General features: G+C 50.1%; 1 protein-coding gene across 3 annotated transcripts in view; it reads left to right on the forward strand.

Moving 5' to 3' along the window:
• Window positions 1-13,198: 13,198 nt before the first annotated feature.
• The window catches only part of RAP1GAP (RAP1 GTPase activating protein), a 75,694-nt gene continuing 66,767 nt past the window's right edge, over window positions 13,199-22,125 (forward strand). For all 3 annotated transcript variants that reach the window (XM_060276292.1, XM_035120247.2, XM_060276291.1), the window contains exons 1-2: window positions 13,199-13,324; window positions 21,505-21,540. In XM_060276292.1, the coding sequence (XP_060132275.1) occupies window positions 13,281-13,324; window positions 21,505-21,540 (80 nt within the window). In that variant the 5' untranslated portion in view covers window positions 13,199-13,280. The remainder of the gene's footprint in view (window positions 13,325-21,504; window positions 21,541-22,125) is intronic.

Raw genomic sequence — 22,125 nt, forward strand, 5'->3', positions numbered from 1 at the left:
AGCTCAGGTCCACAATAAAATATTTGAGGGGGCCGGATCCCCCAAAGTTGATGGGCGTTGTCATTCAAATGGTGTCCGTGCGCCCCGTCATGTGAACGATTGTGCAAGGCAGGGGTTACTCCCCCCCCCTCATATTTCATTCAAGTTGGCAGCCTACCTCGCAGGGCTGCTGTGGAGATTAAATGACGGGGGGAGGGGGAGGATCATCTACTCCACGTTGAGTTCCTTGGAGAAAAAAGGTGGGATATCAATGCAATACAATGCAACAAATGTGCGCGGCTGCTGCTGCTGCTAGAAAGTGCGCGCGGCGGGCGCGCATCTCCTGATTGCCGCCCGCGATCTGGGGATTTGCCTCCCCGCAGCGCAACACCGCCCTCCTTCCGCGGGCGGCCAATGGGAGCGGCGCACGGGCTGGTGGGCCACGTGACGCCTCGCCTCGTCTTGCCTCGCCCGGCGCTCACTCGGCTCGCCAGTGCGGCGGAGGCGAGCTGCAGGAAGGCGGAGAGGCGCCGCTCCGGTAAGCGCATCTCGGAGAGCGGGGGAGGCTCGGACGCCTGGGTCCTGCGGTCGAGGCGGCGGCTTGGGCGCCTGGGTCGCTGCGCACAGGTGGGCTGGGGGAGACCTTGCCGGAGAACGGGAGACACCCCTCACCAAGGTCTAGCTCTGTCGCTGTCAGCGTTCACACGTGCAGTCGCGAGCGCGTTCCGCAATCCCGTGTTTTCTGTGGCGAGCGGGGACTTGCAAGGGGCACCCCTCCCTCCCTGCGCTCTCTCATCTAGGGTGCTTCCCTACACGCCTCTCCTGGCCTTTGCCAGCGTCACGTCGGAACGTGCGGGCGCGGGGTGAGCGGGTCCGGTCAAGGAGACAAGCCCGTCGGCCTCTTCCCCCCTCCCCCGCTGCCTTTGAGCAGGGGGGAGGGATCCACTCTGCATCACGGGGCTCATCGTTCCAGGATGGGGTCGGAGGGGGAGTTGGGCGAGAGGGTTCCTGAGCTTGTGCCAACCGCCGCGGTTGGGAAGAGAGAGGACGGGGTTGCCTCTGTCCTCGAGGCCAGGGCTGGCAAGGGGTTGCATCCCCCTCCGAGTGGACCTGAGCGAGTCGTGGTCCATTCACTCCAATAGGTCTACTTTGAGTAGGGCAGGCGTCGGGTACCAGCCAGGGCCTCGCACCCCCCCCCCCTCGCTAGAGATGAGCTCTTGGCCGTTTTCCCATTTACAAATTGCCGAAAACCAGCTTAAGACAATGTCTTGTGTGCGGAAAGGTCTTCCCGAAGCTGGAAATGCGCCAAATGAATCAAATAGCTGGCTGTGACTATGGAGGGGTTGCTTGGAGGGAATGTTTCTATTATACCCCCCCAAAATCCTTCCTCATTTCTTTCTCTTTCTCTCTCTCTCTCTCTCTCTCTCTCTCTCCCCCCCCCCCACCTTCAAGTGGTCCTCAAAGTCTGTCAAATCTCATTAAGGCTGAGGGGAGGCCTTAAGAATGAAAGCTCCCCCCTCTTCACCCCCCCCCCCCGCCCAGCTCCTTCTAAGCTGCAGTCTCCTTGCTGCAGGGAAGGATGGAGAGAGCTGGGAGGGATGCATTTGGGGGGGGGGTGAGAAGCTGGCAAGCACTTCTCCATCCCCTATGGGGGTCCGGGGGGGGGCTTTGCCTGACCTTGATTTGCAGGCCGACCTGCCTTGCTTTCCAGACGTCTTTTGCTTGCAGTGGGGGGGGGTCGATGCTCAGGGGGAGATGGCTCCTTCTTGGACAGTAAAGCCCCCCAGCGTGACCTCCCTTTTGTGGGGGGCGGGCAGCTGGTGGACCGAATGGGGTCTGTGACCAGAGAATAATATTTGTTTTGAGGTGGACGTGTTGTTACTCGGTGGTGGAGCACCTGTCTTGCTTACAGTTTCAATCCCAGGTAGGGCTGGGAGAGACTCCCTTCCGGAAACCCCAGAGAGATGCTGCCAGTCAGTGTAAGCAGTATTAGAAGGACCCAGTGGCCTGACTCTGTATATGGTAGCTACCTGTGTTGTGATGATGATGGGGCAAATTGTATACGGTAGCTACCTGTGTTGTGATGATGATGGGGCAAATGTCAACAGATGTAGAAGCGGGAGGACATTAGTTGTGGTCTCTAGGTGACAACTTCTCCATTCTCTTCATTCTGCAAAGGACCCTCTTGCTAGTTTTTTAAAAAAATGTATCACATTTCTACCCACCTTTTTCTCTAAGGCAGCATACACTGTACTCTCCCTCCTTGTTCAAATCTACACAACAACCCTGCAAGGGAGGTTAGGCCGAGAGAGGCAGTGACTGGCCCAAGGTCACACACCCAGTGAGCTTTGTGACAGTGGGGGACTTGAATCCTGGTCTCCCCCAGGTCCTTGTCTGGCACTCTAACCACTATGCCGTCCTTCCCTTTAGCTCTTCCAGCTTCTGGTGGCTTTGGAAGGAGGCTGTTGGGTTGCGGAAGCGACGGCAGTGGCATGCAGGATTCTTGCTGGCTCATCGAAGCCACGTGTGGCTTCTGGTGGTAGCTGCTTCTCGTGAGCCTGTGCAGGCCGAAGTGGCAGAGAGGACAAGCGGGGCCAGCTGTACCATTAGGTCTCTCGCAGCTGATTCTTAGTGTCGTGACTGGGCAGCACAATCAATTCATTCTCATCATCGTTCGTTGAACTGGCTGCATGGGTGAGTCTCTCTAGGGCGCCAAGGGAACCTGTGGTGCTGTGCATTTTGAGGTGCATGTAGAATTGCCCAGGTTATTCCCCAAGGGCAGCATCTCTGTGCAGGGCTCCTGCATGAAACCCTGACGAGTCATTGCTGCCAGTCAGTGCAGACAATATTGAGCTTGATGGACCAATAGGAGGCAGATTCCTTTCCTCCCATTCTAAGCAGCCCGTTAAACAAGGATCTAGTCCTCAAGGTTCTGCACAAAGGGCTGGTTTTATTAGAAAGTTGGAAAGCTTATAGCAAGTTGTGCCGATAGCTTAGCATCGTCAGCAACAATCTGCAGTGTCTTTCTGAGGTTTGGGGAGGGGTTTTTTACCCCAGCCCTACCTGGGGGAGATGCTGCTGGCCCTGTTCACCCCGCACCCCTTCAGCAAAGGTCAGGACTGGATGCTTTCTGCTGCACGGTTCCCCAAAGAGAGCCATTTCCATACAGGTTAGGCTGGGAGCCGTATACGCCTCTCGTAACAGGCAGGTAAGGGGTTTTGCTACACGTGTGTGTGTGTCCCCATTGCATGCTGCAGGCAAGCACACGCCACGGGCATCAAAGCACGTACAGCCTATATTTGGCTGCATTGTTTGGCCTGGGAATGGCAAGAGTCCCCAGTGACTCATGTCTACGACGTGGGCAGGAGTGGGAGACTCAGGGAGGGGGCGGCGTGGTGTTTGTTCCAGCCGATGGCTATGGATGCGGGAGAGATGGCTCATGTGAAAGAGAACTGTGTCTTTCTCTCTCTGTGTGTGTGTCCCTCCATGCCTGGGTTTGCTCTGCCTTGTGCCACCACAATTTTCAAATCCCAGTTGAAACGGGGCTCTCTGCCTCCCCCACCTGCCCTCCTCCCTCATACCCCCCCCCCCGGGGAACATAAGAGGAGTCTGCTGGATAAGTCCCCTGTCTCCAACAACCCATAATGTGCCTCTCCAAGGGTTCAGCTCACTTTCAGGCCACTGGTTGGAAGGCACAGAGGGGAGGCTCAATAGGTTTGGGGGCTCCAGAGCTCAGACAAATGTCTGGGCAGAGACACCGTGCTCCATTTCTAAATGGGGGGAAAGACCCGGGGGTTCAGACCTGTGTCAAATCCAGGCAATTTGAGCCAGGGGCCTGATTCTTTAGTTTGCAACACCTTGGGAGGAGGAGGAGGAATTTTTTCAGCAGCAAGGGGGAATGCATTCTGCACATGCACGGAAGCCCTGCCATTTTTTACTAGGACATGTTGCAGGGGCTGATCTCGGTGCCGGAATAAGGTTCCCAAACAGGGGTGGGCTACATCTCTGTGTGTGTGCCTGAGGCCCGTTGGCAGTCATACAGGGGGCAGTGCTTGGTCATAAGAGTCATAGGATTCTAGAGCTGGAACCGACCCCCAGGGGTCATCTAGTCCAACCCCCTGCAATGCAGGAATCTCAACTGAAGCATCCATGACAGATGGCCATCCAACCTCTGCTTAAAAACATCCAATGAAGGGGAGTCCACAACCTCCCAAGGGAGACCATTCTGCAGTTGAGCAGCTCTGACTGGCAGAAAGTTCTTCCTAATGTTTAGCCGGAACCTGCTTTCTTGTAACTTGAAGTCATGGGTTTGAGTCCTGCCCTCCAGAACAGAAGAAAACAAGCATTTGCTCCATTCAATTTTGTCTAATGCTCTTTTAAAGCTGGACAAGTTGGTGGTCACTGGATCTGGTGGGAAGGAGTTCTATAGTTTAACTATGTCAAGAAGTTGCTCTCGGTGAGAGCAATGTTGCAGCCTCTTAAGAATATACCAAGCTGCTTTGGATCAATTCAGAGCCCTGGTCTTGCCATCTCAGTGTTGCCGCTTTTCCAGAGTTCCAGGCAAGGGAGCCTTTCCCAGACGTACCTGGAAATGTCAGTGCTGGAACCAAGGGCTTTTTGAATACTAAAGATGAGTCTTTCCTTTTAAAAATAAACCAAGATTCTAGTCCACATGTTTCTGAACAAAGTGCTGATTTAAAAAAGGAACAGGGAAGGTGTGTTAAATTGGGTCACACGACTGGCTCACCTAACACAGGGTTGTCTACTGCGATTGGCAGGGGTCATTTCCAGCCCAGCCAGTAGAGGTGCTCCCAGGGACTGAGCCTACAGCCTTCTGCATGCAAAGCAGGTGTCCTGCCACCAAGTCACAGTGGCACTTTCCTAAAATGTTTTGGCATTGTTGCCATTTGTAAGTATGTGCCAAGTCTACCTGCGTTGTCCCTGGCTCTTGGAAATGACTGATGTCGCAAGGCCCGTGGCTCAGACGTGGTGGCTGCCTTTTCCCTCGTGTGTGACTGGGTGGCTCGTTCATTGCAAATGACTTTTGCTGGAGGGTTGGCCACTCTACAGCATGACTTCATCCTGGCAGTCCATCTCCCCTGCCTCTCCGCTGTCTGTTTGTTTATTTCAGCTCTCGGGAGTTAGGTTTTTCTCCCCCTCTGAACTGCACATTGCAACAGCTGATGCTGTAATTAATGGCTGGATCCCTCGCTAGCTCCCAACTCTGCCAGATTCCAGAATCTGGCGTCCTCCCACCCACCATCCTGAGCATGGCAAGATCTCGTTGGCAGGTTTTCTTCTTTCGAGAAGCTGGGTGGAAGCTGAAATATCCGTGCAAAGGGAATTGATGTGGCACAGTTGCTCTGTTCTGCGCGAGCCGAGAATGAGTGGCATCTCTCTCTGCACCTCAGTTATTCTCATCTGTGATATGGGAGCGGCGATACTAGCCTCCTTTGCATCGCTGCTGTAAACGTGTGGAAGGGTCACGCCAGAGTATCTGGAGAGAGTGGCGATGCTGGTCTTGCATCACTTTGGTGATCCATGCAGACCAGGGGAAATGGTGCTGTGTTTGAGGAGGTTAGCAAGGGAATTAGGTTGAAACTGCTCTCTACCGTCTGACCAGAGAAACAGCTTGCTATCAGTCCCGGATAGGCTGTGCAAGCACAAATATATATCAAAAGTAGGGGGAGCGAGTGGGCAGCAATAAGCAAGGCCACCAGTAGCCAGGAAGGGGTGGGTTGACAGCAAGCCTTATTAGATTCAGGTAGGTAGCTGTGTTGGTCTGATGCAGTTGAAATATATGCTGCATATAAATTTAAAAAATTGTCCAGTAGCACCTTTGTTGTTGTTTAGTCGTGTCTGACTCTTCGTGACCCCATGGACCATAGCACGCCAGGCACTCCTGTCTTCCACTGCCTCCCACAGTTTGGTCAAACTCATGTCTGTAGTTTCAAGAACACTGTCCAACCATCTCGTCCTCTATTGTCCCCTTCTCCTTGTGCCCTCCATCTTTCCCAACATCAGGGTCTTTTCCAAGGATTCTTCTCTTCTCATGAGGTGGCCAAAGTATTGGAGCCTCAGCTTCAGGATCTGTCCTTCCAGTGAGCACTCGGGGCTGATTTCCTTCAGAATGGATAGGTTTGATCTTCTTGCAGTCCGTGGGACTCTCAAGAGTCTCCTCCAGCACCAAAATTCAAAAGCATCAATTCTTCGGCGATCAACCTTCTTCATGGTCCAGCTCTCACTTCCACACATCACTACTGGGAAAACCATAGCTTTAACTATATGGACCTTTGTAGGCAAGGTGATGTCTCTGCTTTTTAAGATGCTGTCTAGGTTTAGAGAAGTTATGTTTTGCCCAAATGTGATCCACCTGGAGAAGGAACCGGCAAGCCACTCCAGTATCCCTGCCAAGAAAACTCCATGGACAAAGTAGCACCTTAGAGACCAACTAAGTTTGTTCTGGGTATAAGCTTTTGTGTGCATGCACACTTCTTCAGATACACTGAAGCAGAAGTCAATACAGGATCTCAAAGCAGCTGTCTTATTACAAAGGAATTTCAGAAATAGACTTGAAAGAGAAGTTGCTGAATTACAACTTATCACTAAACTGAAAACTATGGAGAGACCTGGTCTTAATAGAGATATTGGATTCCTGTCTCATTACATATGCTGATCATCTGCATACTATCCCTTGCTTTTTCCTGTAGGACTAATTCCAGTCGTTAACAGTTGTCAACAGAATAAAAAAAATCCTTCCAGTAGCACCTTAGAGACCAACTAAGTTTGTTATTGGTATGAGCTTTCATGTGCATGCACACTTCTTCAACAGGTTTACCATACCCATTGAGTCCATCACCCATCTCCTACTACCCTCCTGAGAAAAACCCCACCCTCCCACTATAAAGAAGGGTCTGGTGACTTCTGTTTCAGTGTATCTGAAGAAGTGTGCATGCACACAAAAGCTTATACCCAGAACAAACGTAGTTGATCTCTAAGGTGCTAGTGGACATTTTTAAATATATTTCAAGCCTTGTTAGAGTATGTAATGCCCTTAGTATGCCAGCCTCTGCCCCTGGCCCTTCCTTCCCATCTGGCAATGGATTTAAAGAGTATGATGCCTTGGCCTGTGGTCTTGGATCAGACCCTCTTTCAAGAGAGCTGAGTTGTCTCTTGATGTTTCCCATACAACACACACGCTCTATTAACTTGCACAATACGCATACAAAGTTGCCCTGTTTTTCACAATGTAGTTCCCTACAGCCAGTGGTTCGAAATTAGCCAGGCGCCAGGCGCATTTTGGACCTGACTTGGACCGAATGAAGATGCCTGGGTGCCAGGATGGCGCCTGACATCCCCACCATCTGGGGATCATTGAATCTGGACCGTTTTCACATGCTAATACAGTATTCCATTCTTTAGAATTCTATCAGTTATATTTTATCAGAATGAATTTCTGGAACCAAAATGCCTTTTTTCTGTGCAACCTGAGCAGGAGCAATCGCCATTAGGAAAAAGATGTTGGAATATAGGTCAATAGATATGTGGACTGTCCCTGGATCAAGTGACTTTTCTTCTTTAGGTTCTCAAAACTCTTAACCTAGCTCAAGGCACTCATCAGAACTAGCCAGATGTTTAACTGAGAACCAATCACAGTCAGTTCATCATTTGAAAATTAAGACTTTAGAGCCATCTTGCCCCCAAATAGCAACTAGACATTCTGTTTTGGCAACTGTAACCTTGGTTTAAGGAGCCATTTGGAGCCTGGCTTATATATCTGAGTTTCTAACACTGCCTCCAGCCCAGCTGTGGTTGCATTTTGACTAATTAGCCTTCCATGAAATACTACTCATCTTTTTCTGCAAGGTCCTCCATCACAGCTGTTTGCTGGTGCTCTCCAGATATTTTGGACTACAGCTACCATCAATCCCAGCCTGTGTGGCGGGGAACTGTGGTCCATAACACTTGGAGGCATCTATCAGCGGCTATACAATGGTTTAGGCAATCATCTTTCCTTGTCTTTCCCCCAGAGATGTAGATGCTTGGACCTCCAGCATGCAAAGCACCTGTGCATCTGCTAAAAACACTCCTATGCTCTGCTGCATTAAACCTTTGAGTCCATTTGGCTCTGTGTTGTCAGCACTGATTGGCAGCAGCTGCCACTTTCCATTGTCTCAGGCAGGGTCTCTCTTCCCAGCCCTCTCTGGAGAAGCTGCCTTGGGGATTGAACCTGGGACTTCCTGCAATACAAGCAAGATCCATTCTCTTGAAGATACTGAGCCAGATGCCCGGTCCATTTACTCCAATATGGTCTACACTGACTGGCAGCAGCGGATCTTCAGGGTTTCAGGCAGGAGGTGTTGCCAGCCCTACCTGGAGTTGAAGCCAGCATTGAATCTGGGACTTTCTGTCTGCAGAAACAGATGCTCCAGCACTCGACCCTCCCTTACTAAGAATTCACCTCCTGGTGGCGCATAGCATTTGCCCATCTAGCCTGGCACTGCCTGCTTTGAGTGGCAGCAGCTGTCCAGCAGAGAGAGCCCTTCTCCGTCTCCTCCTACCTGAAATCCTTTTTATCTGGAAGTGCTGAGAATGGGACCCATGCATCCCCCTCCCCATTAAAAAAAAATGCTGCTTGCTTGGTTTCCTAGTCAACGCGGATGCAACTTGACCTTCCAATATTGGCAGTTGAGCAGATGGTTGCGTTTGCTTGCCTGTTCTTTTTTGTCTCTCTTCCCCCCCACCCCCCCCATCTCCAATCTCTGAGAAATGCCCAGAGTTGCGGCATCACTCATGGAGCCCACAGAATCTGAGAGGATGGCTGTGTGTTGGGGTGGTGGTGATTCTGTTGGCTTTGGTTGTACCGTGTTTCTCATATTATAAGACACGTCTTATATTTATTTTTTCCTCAAAAAAACACACTATGGCTTATTTTCAAGGGATGTCTTATTTTTTTCCTCTTCCTCCTGCCACGGCCGGCATTGCTGCTGCGCCTATCACTATGTCTTATTTTCGGGGTATGGCTTATATTCCTTGAATGCTTAAAAATCCTGCTATGGCTTATTTTATGGGTATGTCTTAAAATATGAGAAACAGGGTATGTGTCATTGCCTTGTGGTTTATTCCAGGAGGATCAGGCCGTGTGTATGTGTGATGTACCCCCAGCCATCTGAAAGGGTTGCCCCACCCCGATCCTTTTTTCTCAGTGGCCCCTCGGATGCCCCACTGGGAAGACCCCCCAAGCAGGACATGGGTGCAACCACAATACTCTCCCCTGAAGGATTCAAGTGACAAGGAAGGAGATTCCAACCAAAACATTAGGAATAGCTTTTCTGATAATAATTTTTATTAGTTTTCAATTACAATCCAATGATGTTGTTGTTGTTTAGTCGTTTAGATGTGTCCGACTCTTCGTGACCCCATGGACCATAGCACGCCAGGCGCTCCTGTCTTCCACTGCCTCCCACAGTTTGGTCAACCTCATGTTCATAGCTTCAAGAACACTGTCCAACCATCTCGTCCTCTGTTGTCCCCTTCTCCTTGTACCCTCAATCTTTCCCTACATCAGGGTCTTTTCCAGGGAGTCTTCTCTTCTCATGAGGTGGCCAAAGTATTGGAGCCTCAGCTTCACGATCTGTCCTTCCAGGGAGCACTCAGGGCTGATTTCCTTCAGAATGGATAGGTTTGATCTTCTTGCAGCCCATGGGACTCTCAAGAGTCTCCTCCAGCACCATAGTTCAAAAGCATCAATTCTTCGGCGATCAGCCTTCTTCATGGTCCAGCTCTCACTTCCATACATCACTACTGGGAAAACCAATAATAACCTCATTATAACAATACCAATTTGTAATACAATTATTAATACCAATAGCTCAAATAGCAAATTATATCATTTACAGAAGGTGGCCCCACACGTGCTAGAATAGGGGCCACCTTATCTAAATTATACTGTATAATTCGGTATTTGTACTATTGGTAGGAATAGCTTTTCTGAGTGTGAATGCCATTTGACAGTGGAACAGATCCCCTCAGAAGGTGGTGGACTCTCCTTCCTTGGAGATTTATTTTCTTTTAAAAAATGTTGGGTGGTCACCTGTCATTGATTTTTTTTTAAAGCTTTGACTCCTGCATCGCAGGGTGTTAGACTATAAGACCCTTGGAGTTCCTATCATTCTTGTGACACCCGCCCCAGCCACAGTGTGTGTGTTTTCCAATCCTAAATTGGGACACGTGTGGCGCTGTGGTCTACATCACTGGGCCTCTCTTGGGCTTGGCGATCGGAAGGTCGGTGGTTCCAATCCTTGCGACAGGGTGAGCTCCCGTTGCTCTGTCCCAGCTCCTGCCAACCTAGCAGTTTGAAAGCACACCAGCGCAAGTAGATAAATAGGTACTGCTGTGGCGGGAAGGCAAACAGCGTTTCCGTGCGCTCTGGTCTCCATCACGGTGTTTTGTTGTGCCAGAAGTGGTATAGTCATGCTGGCCACATGACCTGGAAAGCTGTCTGTGGACAAATGCTGGCCTGAAAGTGAGATGAGCACTGCAACCCCATAGTCGCATTTGACTTGACCGCCCAAGGGTCCTTTACCTTTACCTTTTTACAGTTCTGTCATTCTTGTGACACCCGCCCCAGCCACAATGGGCATAGTGTGTGTGTTTTGCAACCTTAAAAGGAGAACCCCCAGGATTGCTGTCCAGAGTGCTGAATGATTCCTACTGCCTCTTGCCCTGGCGACGTTCCTGCTGAATGCTGTCCAGTAGGGGGCGCTTTCTGACCATGGCTCAACCACCCTTCCTCTCCTGACAGACCTCTCTCACCCTCCTTGTAAATGAGCAACCAATCCAATAGGCAAAGCTACTTTGGAAATCAACCAGGTATCTCCAGGTGCTCATGTGTGTTTTGGTGCTCGTGTGTTTTGGGGCCGGATTGGACCACCATTGGTGCATGATGGCAGACATTCCTGGCTGTTCTCAAGGCTTGGAGATATCTCTGCTAGTCCACGATGAGCTCAATCCCAAGGAAGCTGGTGGCAATTCTGAGTGCCATCGCCTGTTGGGTTTGACTGATCTTTTTGGCTGCTCAGTCAAGCCGCAGGCTTGAACCAGGGCACCTGTTATTATCTCATTTTTGGGTGATGCTCAGAGTTGGTGGCAGGCCCTGATTTCCAGCAATAAGTGGCACAGGGGCTGCAGGCTGCTTAGAAGACATGCCGCCTGCCATTGTCTAGATGCACCTTGGCCAACACTGGGTGCTCTATATATACTTTGGACTGCAGCTGCTGTCAGTTTCAGCCAGCACATGAAGGGAGTTATAGAATCGTAGAATTGTAGAGTTGGAAGGGACCCCCGAGGGTCATCTAGTCCAACCCGCTGCGTTGAAGGAATCACAGTTGTTGTTGGTAGCCATTCAAGGACAAAGGAAACACACTTTGTGCATTCTCAGAAAACACCTGTGATCTTTCATATGCCTCGATTGAATCCTGGTAGTAAACATGAGCTCTTTGAGCAAAATCCTGATCTCCTCTGACTCCAATTAGGGCCTGTGGCGCTGTGGTCTAAACCACAGAGCCTAGGGCTTGCAAATCAGAAGGTCAGCGGTTTGAATCCCCACGAAGGGGTGAGCTCCCGTTGCTCGGTCCCAGCTCCTGCCCACCTAGCAGTTCAAAAGGACGTCAAAGTACAAGTAGATAAATAGGTACCGCTCCAGCGGGAAGGTAAACAGCGTTTCCATGCGCTGCTCTGGTTCACCAGAAGTGGCTTAGTCATGCTGGCCACATGACCCAGAAGCTGTCTGTGGACAAACGCCAGCTCCCTCTGCCTATAGAGTGAGATGAGCGTACAACCCCAGAGTTGTCTGCAACTGGACCAAACGGTCATGGGTACCTTTACCTTTACCGAATGTTGTTTTACTTATTTGTTTATTGCATTTGTATCCCATTTTTTATTTTTATTTTTATAATTTTCAGGTTTATGCATTTCAATAATTTTACAGTATTTTAACATTTCAAAACTTGACTTCCTTCCCCCTCTTTCTGCAGTTCCTTAAATTTATTTTTAATATCTTCTGCATATCCAAATTAACTTAATTTGATCATTTATTCTTCGAAGAACAACCCTGTGAGGTAGGTTTGGCCAAGAGTGAGCGATTGGCCCCATCCAACCACTGAGCTTCAGGGCCAAGTGGGGGATTTGAATCCTGGTCTCTCCCATGTCCTAGCCCCACACTCTCTAACCACTATGCAGCGCTGTCTCCTACTGGGAGTTAATAATAAACACAACTACATTACAAATTTATTAATAGTTTCCCTCCTCCCTGTTTTATCCTCCCAACAAGCCTGAGAGGCAGAATAGGCTGGGAGGCTGAGTGACTAGCCCAAGGCTGAGTGGGGTGATTTGAACCCGGGTCTCTCCCAGCTCCGAATCCGGCACTCTAACCCACTACACCACCACTGGCTCCTGCTAATTGCAATGAATATACTCTTGAGTAGAACTTAGTTCAGGGGTCAGCAAACTTTTTCAGCAGGGGTCCAGTCCACTGTCCCTCAGACCTTGTTGGGGGCCGGACTATATTTTTTGGGGGGGAAATGAATGAATTCCTATGCCCCACAAATAACCCAGAGATGCATTTTAAATAAAAGCACACATTCTACTCATGTAAAAACACACTTATTCCTGGACCATCCGCGGGCCAGAGTTAGAAGGCGATTGGGCTGGATCCGGCCCCCGGGCCTTAGTTTGCCTACTCATGGATCCACACCCCTCCTTTGCTCTGCACAGATTGCTTTTCAGGGGCGCAGAAGAGGCATGCCTTTGGTCCCCAAAAGGGGCATTTTGGAACATCTCCGTAAAGAGACTCTGCCTCGCTGTGCCCATCTGGCCGGCACCTGTTGGCACGCATTTGCAGGCTGGCACCGTGGCACTAACTAACCTGTCCCCGGGGCTGGCTCTGGCACCAGCACTGAGTCCTTCTCCTTGCACTGCCCTGCCGCCCTGCTGCCTGGCAGTCAATTTCCTGAGCGGCCCCGTGCCAGCTTGTGTGCCTTCAAGACCCACTCGGTTGCTGGGAGCTACCCAAGTGCCCTTCAGGGCCTGCTGGAGGAGTTTTAGCTCCAGCATGTGCTGGTTGGACAGGTTTGGTGGGGAGGAGGCGGGGAAAATGCAGGGCCCTTCCCTCTCTTCCTCCCTCCTTTTCTCCCCGGCCAGATTCTGCATGCTTTTTGCTCCAGCCAGGCAGTGCCGGGCATCTCTGTTTCTGCTCCATGGCTGGCCTGATCCTCTGACTTCCCCTGCCTTCTGTTGCTGCCATGGGTTCCAGGAAGCGGAGCTTCACCTTTGGGGCCTATGGAGGGTGAGTGAGTGGCTGGGGTGGGGTGGGGGCAGCCCTAAAGGCCAGTGGGAGGGAGCTGGGGGGCTGGGGGCCAGTGCCATAACTGGGAAAAGATTGGAGCAACATGGTGTGCAAAAGTGCATCTCAGTGTAACCTGCAGTTTCCTAATAGAATATATTTAAAGCAGATGAATAAATGAGCAATTTAAGTTAATTTGGATATGCAGAAGATATCAAAAATAAATTTAAGGAACCGCAGAAAGAGTGGGGAGGAAGTCAAGTTTTGAAATGTTAAAATGACTGTAAAATTATTGAAATGTATAAACCTGAAAATCATATATATATGTGCATCTCAGTGTGACATGATAGAAACTTGTAAAAAGATGCACAGTGGATAGAGGAAAGGTTTTTTTTCCTCCCTCTCTTTTAATACCAGAAACTCCCGCAAAGCTGAAGCTTGGGAGGTTCAGGATATTAATGCAGCCCAAACTGTGGAACTCCCTGCCTCAGGAGGCAAGGATGGCTTTCAAAGAGGATGGGGCAAATTCGCGGAGTAGGAGAAGGCTGTTGATGGCCACTAGTTGCAATGGCTGTGCTTTGCCACCGGCAGCCCCCTTGCTATCTCAGTCTCTAGCGACAGAATCGTAGAGTTGGGGGGTACTATGAGGGTCATCCAGTCAACCCCTACAATGCAGGAATGACAGCTCAATAATTCCTGACAGGCGTCCTTCTAACCTCTGTTTAAAATCCTCCAGTGAAGGAGAGTCCACCCTCTTCTGTTCCACTGTCAAACATACTCCTTCCTTTCTCAGCCTGGAGTGCAAAATTGCTCCAGGTTGCTGGACTAAAAAACCCCACTGTGCAACATGTCCATGTGGAGACTGGCCTTTTTTTTTTTTGCAGGATGCAGCAGGCGCTATGAATGGGGTAGGTGTGTGCTCAGGTGCAGCTGTGCTGGGGATTGAGTGCGAGTCATGACCTCCAGTGCCCATCTGCCTGTTCCTCTTTCCAACTGCCCTCCGTTTTGGGTGAAATGCAGGCTTGGCCGTGTGAACGAATGAAGACTGCCTTGCACTGAGTCCGTTGCTTTGGTCCAGTGGAAGGGAACCTGTAGCCCTGCCCAACACAGGTGTTAGGATCATGGAATTGTAGAGTTGGAAGGGACCCCCAACGGTCATCTAGTCCGGCCCTGGCAATGCAGGAGTAGAATAATTGAATATGTTGAACTCCAACTCCCAGAAGCCACCGTGGCTGGTCGTCAGGGGAGTTGTAGAGAGTCACAAGTTTTTCCCCCACCCCTTCTTTAAAAGAAGGCAGAGATTCCTACATTTCAGGGGGGTTGGACTAGATGACCCTTGGGGTTACCTTTGAACTCTATGATTTGGATTTGCTGATGAGAGTCAGAGCGGAGGGACTTGGATTGGCGGGGGGAGGGGTCCTGGGTTCTAATCCCTCCTCTTCAATGGTCTCCTTGTGGGACTTTAAGTGAGGTCTGCTCTCTCGCCTCCATCAGTAAAATAGACTCTCAGCTAACAGCTTCATCAAGGTGGTTAGGGTTTGTTCGGTTCTGTTGCCTTTAGCCTTGACCATGTCTTAGAAACCTGCTTTATACTGAATTAGGTTCTTGGTCCATTCATCCAATACTGTCTACTCTGACTGGCAGTAGGGACTCTCCAGGATTCCATGAAGGGAACGTTCTCAGCCCTACCTGGAAATGCTATTGGAAATTGAACCCGGAACCTTCTGTATGCCAAGCTGAGGCCCTTCTTCCTTTTTTTTAGGGCAGAGGGGCTACTAATTCTTTACTGTCACCTGTCCAAAGAACGTGTGTGTTAGAGCAGGAGCATCTGAATGCAACACACCCTTATTTAAAAATAGAATTTATAAACTGCTTGATTGTCAAAAAGAAAAATCAGAGTGGTTTCCAAAGAAGAAGAAGAAGAAATCGATGAAATAAATACAAAGAAAAAAATAACAGTATGCCTTGTAAAAAGTTAAAGTAGCAATAGACTAAAAACAAATTAAAACTCACACCGACCTGACTAAACATCTTTCTAAATGCCCCTCCCACAAGCCTTTAAAATTACAGAGAGAGAGAGATGCATTTTGCAAGCTGAAAGTCTGCATTATTCTCCATTCTGCCCACCCTACAAATCTCCCACCTCTGCTCAACTACATCATGGAAACATTCCCCTGTTTCTGCGGCTGCCTTGATCCTTCTGCCCACGGAGTGTGGGCTACACTCGGCTCCTCCTCTGTGCCCATGGACACTGCTTCCCTCCTGTGGCCGCAGTTGCCCCTCCAGGGCAGGGACAAGGCTGCTTCTGTCCCCCTGGCCTTTAGGCTCCCAGCTTAGGTATTTTCCTTGTGGGAGTAGGTTGTGACCTCCATGCTGCTGTGGCAGAGCTGGGAAGGAAAACCCCCACCGCCCGGGAACTGTGGATGTAGCCGTGTCCTGGGAAGGGGCCAGCTAGTCCCCTGTGGCTTCCTTCTGTTCTGCTGCCTCTCAGGGAGGGCCTTCTAATGATGGTGTGTCGGGCGCTTCTGCAGCAAAAATTCCTGCATCATGGGGGTTGGAGTACCTTTGGGGTCCCTTCCAGCTCTACAATTCGGTAGAGTTGTAGTGGTGTTGTAGCAGCAAAAGAGCACAGGAGGAAGGCAGGGTCTGCATATATAAGCAACAGCAACAAAGACAAAAGGCAGCCATGAAATGAGAGTGATTTATCGGCTGCCATCCAGGAAATAATTCCCTGGTTTCTGAAGAAGTACAGAGCGAGAGGAGATCCCAGAGATCTCGTCAATTATCATCGGTATTGTTTTGTAGAAAGGGGGCACAGCTTGGATAAATTCTGCACTCTGTGCATGTAGACCCCCATCTGTCCCCACGGATGTTTCAATCATCACTTTCATTGTCTCGCGACCTCACTTTGTCTCTCTGCAACTTAGACTTGCAGCAAAAAGTCTTCTCTCCTCCGAATGTCAAATTTTAATTCGTTTCTTGGTTGCATTTATATCCCACATCCCACCCAGCTGCAAGGAGTCAAGCTGCTGTGCACACAATTCTCCTCTTCCTCATTTAAACCCCACAACAACAATGAGATTCCTGCATTGCAAGGGGTTGCAGGACGCCTTCCTGGTCTACGCTTCTGTGATTCTACAAAGTGAGGCAGATGAGGCTGAGTGGCAGCGACCGGCCCCAGGCCACACAGTGAGCCTCATGGCCCAGTGAGGATTTGAAGCCTGGTCTCTCCCAGGTCCTAGTCGACGCTCTAACCACTACACCATCAGATCAGAGTTGGATCCACCCGTCACATGTGGCTCTCATTGCCTTCTCTGCATTTTAGATTTCCTTTCCAGAGAATTGCATGGGGAAGAGGGGTTTGTTTGTTTTTTAGCAGGGGCTGGAAAGAGTGCAGCAAAGGTGCCTGCCTGGTGTCAATAGGCAGGGAGTTCCCAAGATTGGGTGCCGCTGCACTAGAAGATCCATCTTGGAGATGCGCCACCACCGAATCCTTGACTTTCTCAATCTGCGTCGGATATCCGATGCCAGGCGGCATCTTGCCACCCTGCCATTGCGCTCGGCTCCGACTGCTAAAACTGCAGCAGGTGGGAAGCAGAAAGTAGAGTTGGACACGATCCCATTGAGTGTGTGTGTGCGTGTATGGGGGAGAGCTGGGCTCCTTCTGGGCTTCCATGGCCGCTCCTCCTCCCTTCTGCGAGGCTGTTTGTTTAGATGGAATAATTCAATTAGGGGCTGGGCAGGACGTGCCTGGCACCAGACTGGAGAGAGCCGGAGGAGGGGGGGGGGAGCCAGCTTCAGAGCAGCCCCAGCTCAGCTGCTTCCCAGCAAAACTCCCTTGAGAGTTGAGTCTTCCTCTCCTCTCCGCATCCCTCCTCTGTCTCTCTCCACCTTCTCCCCATCTTCCTCAACACTAGCAAGTGTTGCCCTGACCATCATTGCCCTCCCTTGACACTTGCCTTTTGCTGCATCCATCTTCCTCTGGAGGAAAGACGTAGGAGCCAGCTGTACCTCATCTGGCCTGTGTGACAGCTCTATGACCTTAAGCCGGGCTCCTCTAAGTGCTGGGAAAACCAAGGCTGAAACTTAATTTGCTCTGTGTTTGTGCGCTTAAGCCTAGATTGTTTTGGTTTTGTAAATATCGAATTTATTCTGCGATTGCCAAATGGTTGATATTTTTTTGGTCCTTTTTTGATTTGCTGACTGTCATGGGCCGGCTGGATGCATCAGGTGGGGAACCCCCAAAGGAAGAAGGTTCAGAGATGGGGGGGATTGGTGATGGGGCGATGATGAGTAGCCACAGGGAGAAGACTGGGGGGAGGAGGAGGTGTCAGAAGCTACAGAGGTAACAGGGTTTAGTGAGCAGGAAGAGGCTATGGCAGAGAGCAGTCCGGAGACAGAAGCAGTAGCAGAGGCTGGAGAGGAGGGGGACCATGAGGCAGGCTGCTGAAGAAGCCAGGGGGTCTCCCACCCCTGCTGCAACCAGCTCCGTTTCCCACTGGTCTCTCGGAACGTATAGAGAAACGAAGAGGGAGGAGCGAGGAGATACAAGGCTAAGGAGCCTGAGATTGCTTGGGAAGTACCCAAGGGAGTTGTGGTCTTGGAGAGCTGTGGGCAACAGCCTCATTGGGGCAAGATCTACTGTGCTCACTACGCCTGCACTGTTTTGCTTCCTTTGAATAAAGAGGTGACTTCACTGGCACTGGGTCTTTTATTGCTGACCTACTCCAGACTTCCGTTCCTGAAGCTGACTTCAAAGCTGGAATCAGCCGGTCTGGACGCTAAAAGGTCTCCCAAGCAATTGCAATTAAGAACATGGAACAAGCCATTGTTGGTTAAGCCAAAGAGGGTCCATTTATCCCCAGTCTCCTGTTTCCAGGAGTGGACAGCCAGTGGGGTGTGAAGACAACAGCCCTCCCCTGTTTTTCCCTCCCTGTCCCCTCGTGGCTGGCGTTTGGAGGTAGACTGCCTCCATTTGGAAGCTTCATGGCTAACCCAGGCATCTGAAAGGAAGACAGCTATACAATGCAATGATCTGCTCTACAGAAATATATTTTACACACTTTGAAAAAGCAGTTGTGGCATAGAGCGCTTCAGGACTAGGTAGACAGCCTCTGAACATGGAGCTTCCATCTCACTACCATAGGTTCCACAAATTTGTCCCTTTTCATAGGAACCGGGATGAATCAAGGCAAAAGTAAATAAATGCTGCAGCCACCCATCTCATTCAGGGAAGCTCGCAAGCAGGGGCCCCCAAGCTAGCAGCCCTCCCTCTCCCAGCAACCGAGAGGCCACCTGAGGGCCACCATCGCGCCCATCCTCCTGTTCACTGCAGACCAGGGGCTGCTGCCCCCTAGAAATGGCTGCATGAGGGCATAGGGGATGGGGGCCTCTTTTGTCCCCTGGAGGGCCTAGAAGAGCTGTGGGCAATGCTGGCTTGACCTCTCTCTCTCTGGTGATGAAGGGACCTGCTGCACAAGACAGGCCTGCCTTGTTTCAACCCCAAACACAGCAACCGGTTCCCCGGCCAGACAGACAGGTTTTGGACGGCACAGGGTGAATCCCCAAACAAGCCTTGTTTTTCAGTTGCCGCTCCTCACATTTGGCCCACTTTGGGGTTGTGGCTGTTTTTGGTGGTGGGGAGGGGGGAGTTGGAGGTGGGGAGAGGCTGGGGGCGCGCGCTAGGGGCAGAGTTGTAAACTGTAGGGCAGAGCTTTCCAATCTGTGTCTCTGTGCTCCTCTAGGGGCTGGAAAGGGGTACAGTTTGTTAGTAAAGCCGAATTACTGCATTGCGGAATGATGCATGTCGAAAAAGTGCATCACCAAAATTAAAAGTTTGGAAAGCTCTACTGCAGGGCTAGCTAACAGGGTGCCCTCTGACGAAGCTGAACGTCAGAAGATTCAGGACAGATAAGAGAAAGTCCTTCTTCGCTCAGCGAAGTTGAACTGTGGGACTCTTCCCCTTTTCTAAATAGACCTGTTCAGGTCTATTTAGAGTTGGAAGGGACCCTGAGGATCATCTAGTCCAGCCCCCTGCAATGCAGGAATATGCAGCTGTCCCGTGCGGGGATCGAACCTGCAGCCTTGGCGTTATCAGCATCGTGCTCTAACCAACTGAGCTCTCCTTGAAGCTCTCCCTCTCCAGGAGGCATTGATTGCCACCAACGTGGATGCCTTCGAAAGTGGATCAGGCAAATTCGTGAGGGGGGATAAGGCTCTCGGTTATGAAGGGCAACTAGCTACAGTTGCGGGGGGGGGGGGGGCGGGACGCAAGAGGGGAGAGGATTGCGATTCATTCATTCATTTTATTTGGTGCATTTACCACAAGGAGTTCAAGAGTGGTTCTCCCCCTCCTCATTTAATCCCCACAACAACCCTGTGAGGTAGGTGTGTAGCTGAGACTGAGAGGCAGTGACTGGCCCCCAAGATCACCCAGTGGAAGCTTCATGGCCGAGTGCGAGGATTTGAACCCCTGGTTTCTCCTGGGTCCTAATCTCATGCTCTAACCCATGGGTAGGCAAACTAAGGCCCGGGGGATGGATCCAGCCCAGTCGCCTTCTAAATCCGGTCCACGGACGGTCCAGGAATCAGCGTGTTTTTACATGAGTAGAATGTGTCCTTTTATTTAAAATGCATCTCTGGGTTATTTGTGGGGCATAGGAATTTGTTCATTCCCCCCCAAAAAAATATAGTCTGCCCCCCCCCAGGTCTGAGGGACAGTGGACTGGCCCTCTGCTCAAAAAGTTTGCTGACCCCTGGGTTAAATAAATGTTGGAAATGTAAAGAAAAAGAAGGTGCCTTTTATCATATGTGGTGGGAATGTAGAGAAGTTAAAAAAATTCTGGGAGATGATATACAATGAACTGAGAAAAACATTTGTAAAAAGAAACCAGAAGCATTTTTGTTAGGGATTTTAGGACAAGACCTGCCAAGGAAAACAAAGAGCGTATTCATATATGCTACAACAGCAGCAAGAGTCTTGCTAGCACAAGGATGAGGAAGTCCCAACGAAAGAACAATGGCAAGAAAAACTGATGAGCTATGCGGAATTGGCAAAGTTAACATACAAACTACGAGAAAAGGACAATCCTGACTTTAAAGAAGAATAGGAACTTTTTACAAACTATTTAAAAAGACAACAAAAGGACTTGGACTCCTTGGCAGGTTTTGAATAAACATCCACAATTTATTAGTAGAACATAGCACAGATAAGGCAAGGATACGTATAATTTTATAACATGCAGAGAATAACATGTGTAAACAAACCGGGGGGGTATAAAAAGGGGGGGATTAATTTGCTATATTGATTGATGGTATGTTGTTAAATTTGTTTAATAAAAACTTTTTTTAAAAAAAAGTTTGCTGACCGCTGCAGTACCACTATGCCACGCTGTCTCTCCAGGTGGTCCTGTGTGGATCAGGCACTTGGTGCTCATGCTGGACTAAGATGGGCTGCTTTTGGCCTGATCCAGCCACTGCTGAGCTCTTCTGGTATTCTCACCTGTTCACACACACACTGCATTTCCGCCCAATGAAGCCTAGGACTGCGTGCAGATGGGCAGAATAACTGGGGCGATCATATATCCCCTAACAACTTGGGACCAGTTTACCTACGATATCGCAGGTACCCCATTTTCACCCGCTCAGTTGCTTCAATAGGTGGAACTGGCCCTGTTCCAGGTGCCACAAAACACCCGCTCCACATTTGTAAGAACTCGACTGTTTGGAACTTTGGAACTCCCTGCCCATTGACATTCGCTGTGCTCTTTTGGGTGCCTGCTTAAAAATAATTATTATTACTTAGGTTAAGCCTGTCTAGATGCTTAGAAATTCTGAGGTGGTTTTTAATCTGGTTTTTAGTGTGTTGACCTTTGTGTGTTTTAAAGCATGGTTGTGATTGTTTCTTGATTTTTCTTTATCCGAGTCTCTTATTTTTGCATTCTAGTGATGCGTCCATTTTATGAAATTACATATACACATGCATATACACGCACACTTTCAGAAAGACAGCAGGCAGGAATCGTGTGGCCACCCAGCCCTGTCACCCTTCCCCGAAAGCTCTGACAGAGGCAAAACTGTCTTTAACTGTTGGTGACAAGGTGAGATGTGTCTGCCTGGTTACTAATCTGCCTGCATCTTTTCTGTTTCCCCCCCTCTTCTCTCCTCTCTCTGTCTGTCTCCAGGGTGGACAAGACAACCGTCTATCACCGGAGCCTGCGGTGAGTGCAAATTTTGCCTTTTGCCGGGCGGGGCGGGTTGGGAAGCTTGCCGGTGGAAAGCCACTGCCAGCCAGACAATGCAGAACTGCATGGTCTAACTTGGTCCAAGGCAGCTACCAACATCTTAAAGGCTGCAGCTCAGTGGCAGGGCACCTGCCTGGCATGCAGAAGGCCTTGGGTTTAGTCCCCTCTGCCTAGCACCTCCAGGTAGGGCTGGGGATAGACCCCTCTATCAGTCCTTACCCCATATAGTTGAACCAGTGGCAAGACTCATTACGTTTCTGGTTAAACATGAGGACTAGAATCTTAAGCTTTGATGAAGTTGTCGCAGGTCAGCAGTAGAGCACCTGTCTTGCATGTAGAAGGTCCCAGGTTCAGTCCCCGGCAGCAGCATCTCCCAGAATAGAATCAAAGAATTGTAGAGTTGGAAGGGGCCACCAAGGCTCATCTAGTCCCACCCCCCTGAAATGCAGGAATCGCAACAAAAGCATCCTTGGCAGATGTCCATCCAGCCTTTTGAATGGCACCTGTCTGAAATCCTGGAGAGCTGTTGCTGCCAGTCAGTGTTGGCAATAGAGAGCTAGG

This window comes from Zootoca vivipara, chromosome 6 (assembly GCF_963506605.1).
Source record: "Zootoca vivipara chromosome 6, rZooViv1.1, whole genome shotgun sequence".
In the NCBI taxonomy this organism is placed as follows: domain Eukaryota; kingdom Metazoa; phylum Chordata; class Lepidosauria; order Squamata; family Lacertidae; genus Zootoca; species Zootoca vivipara.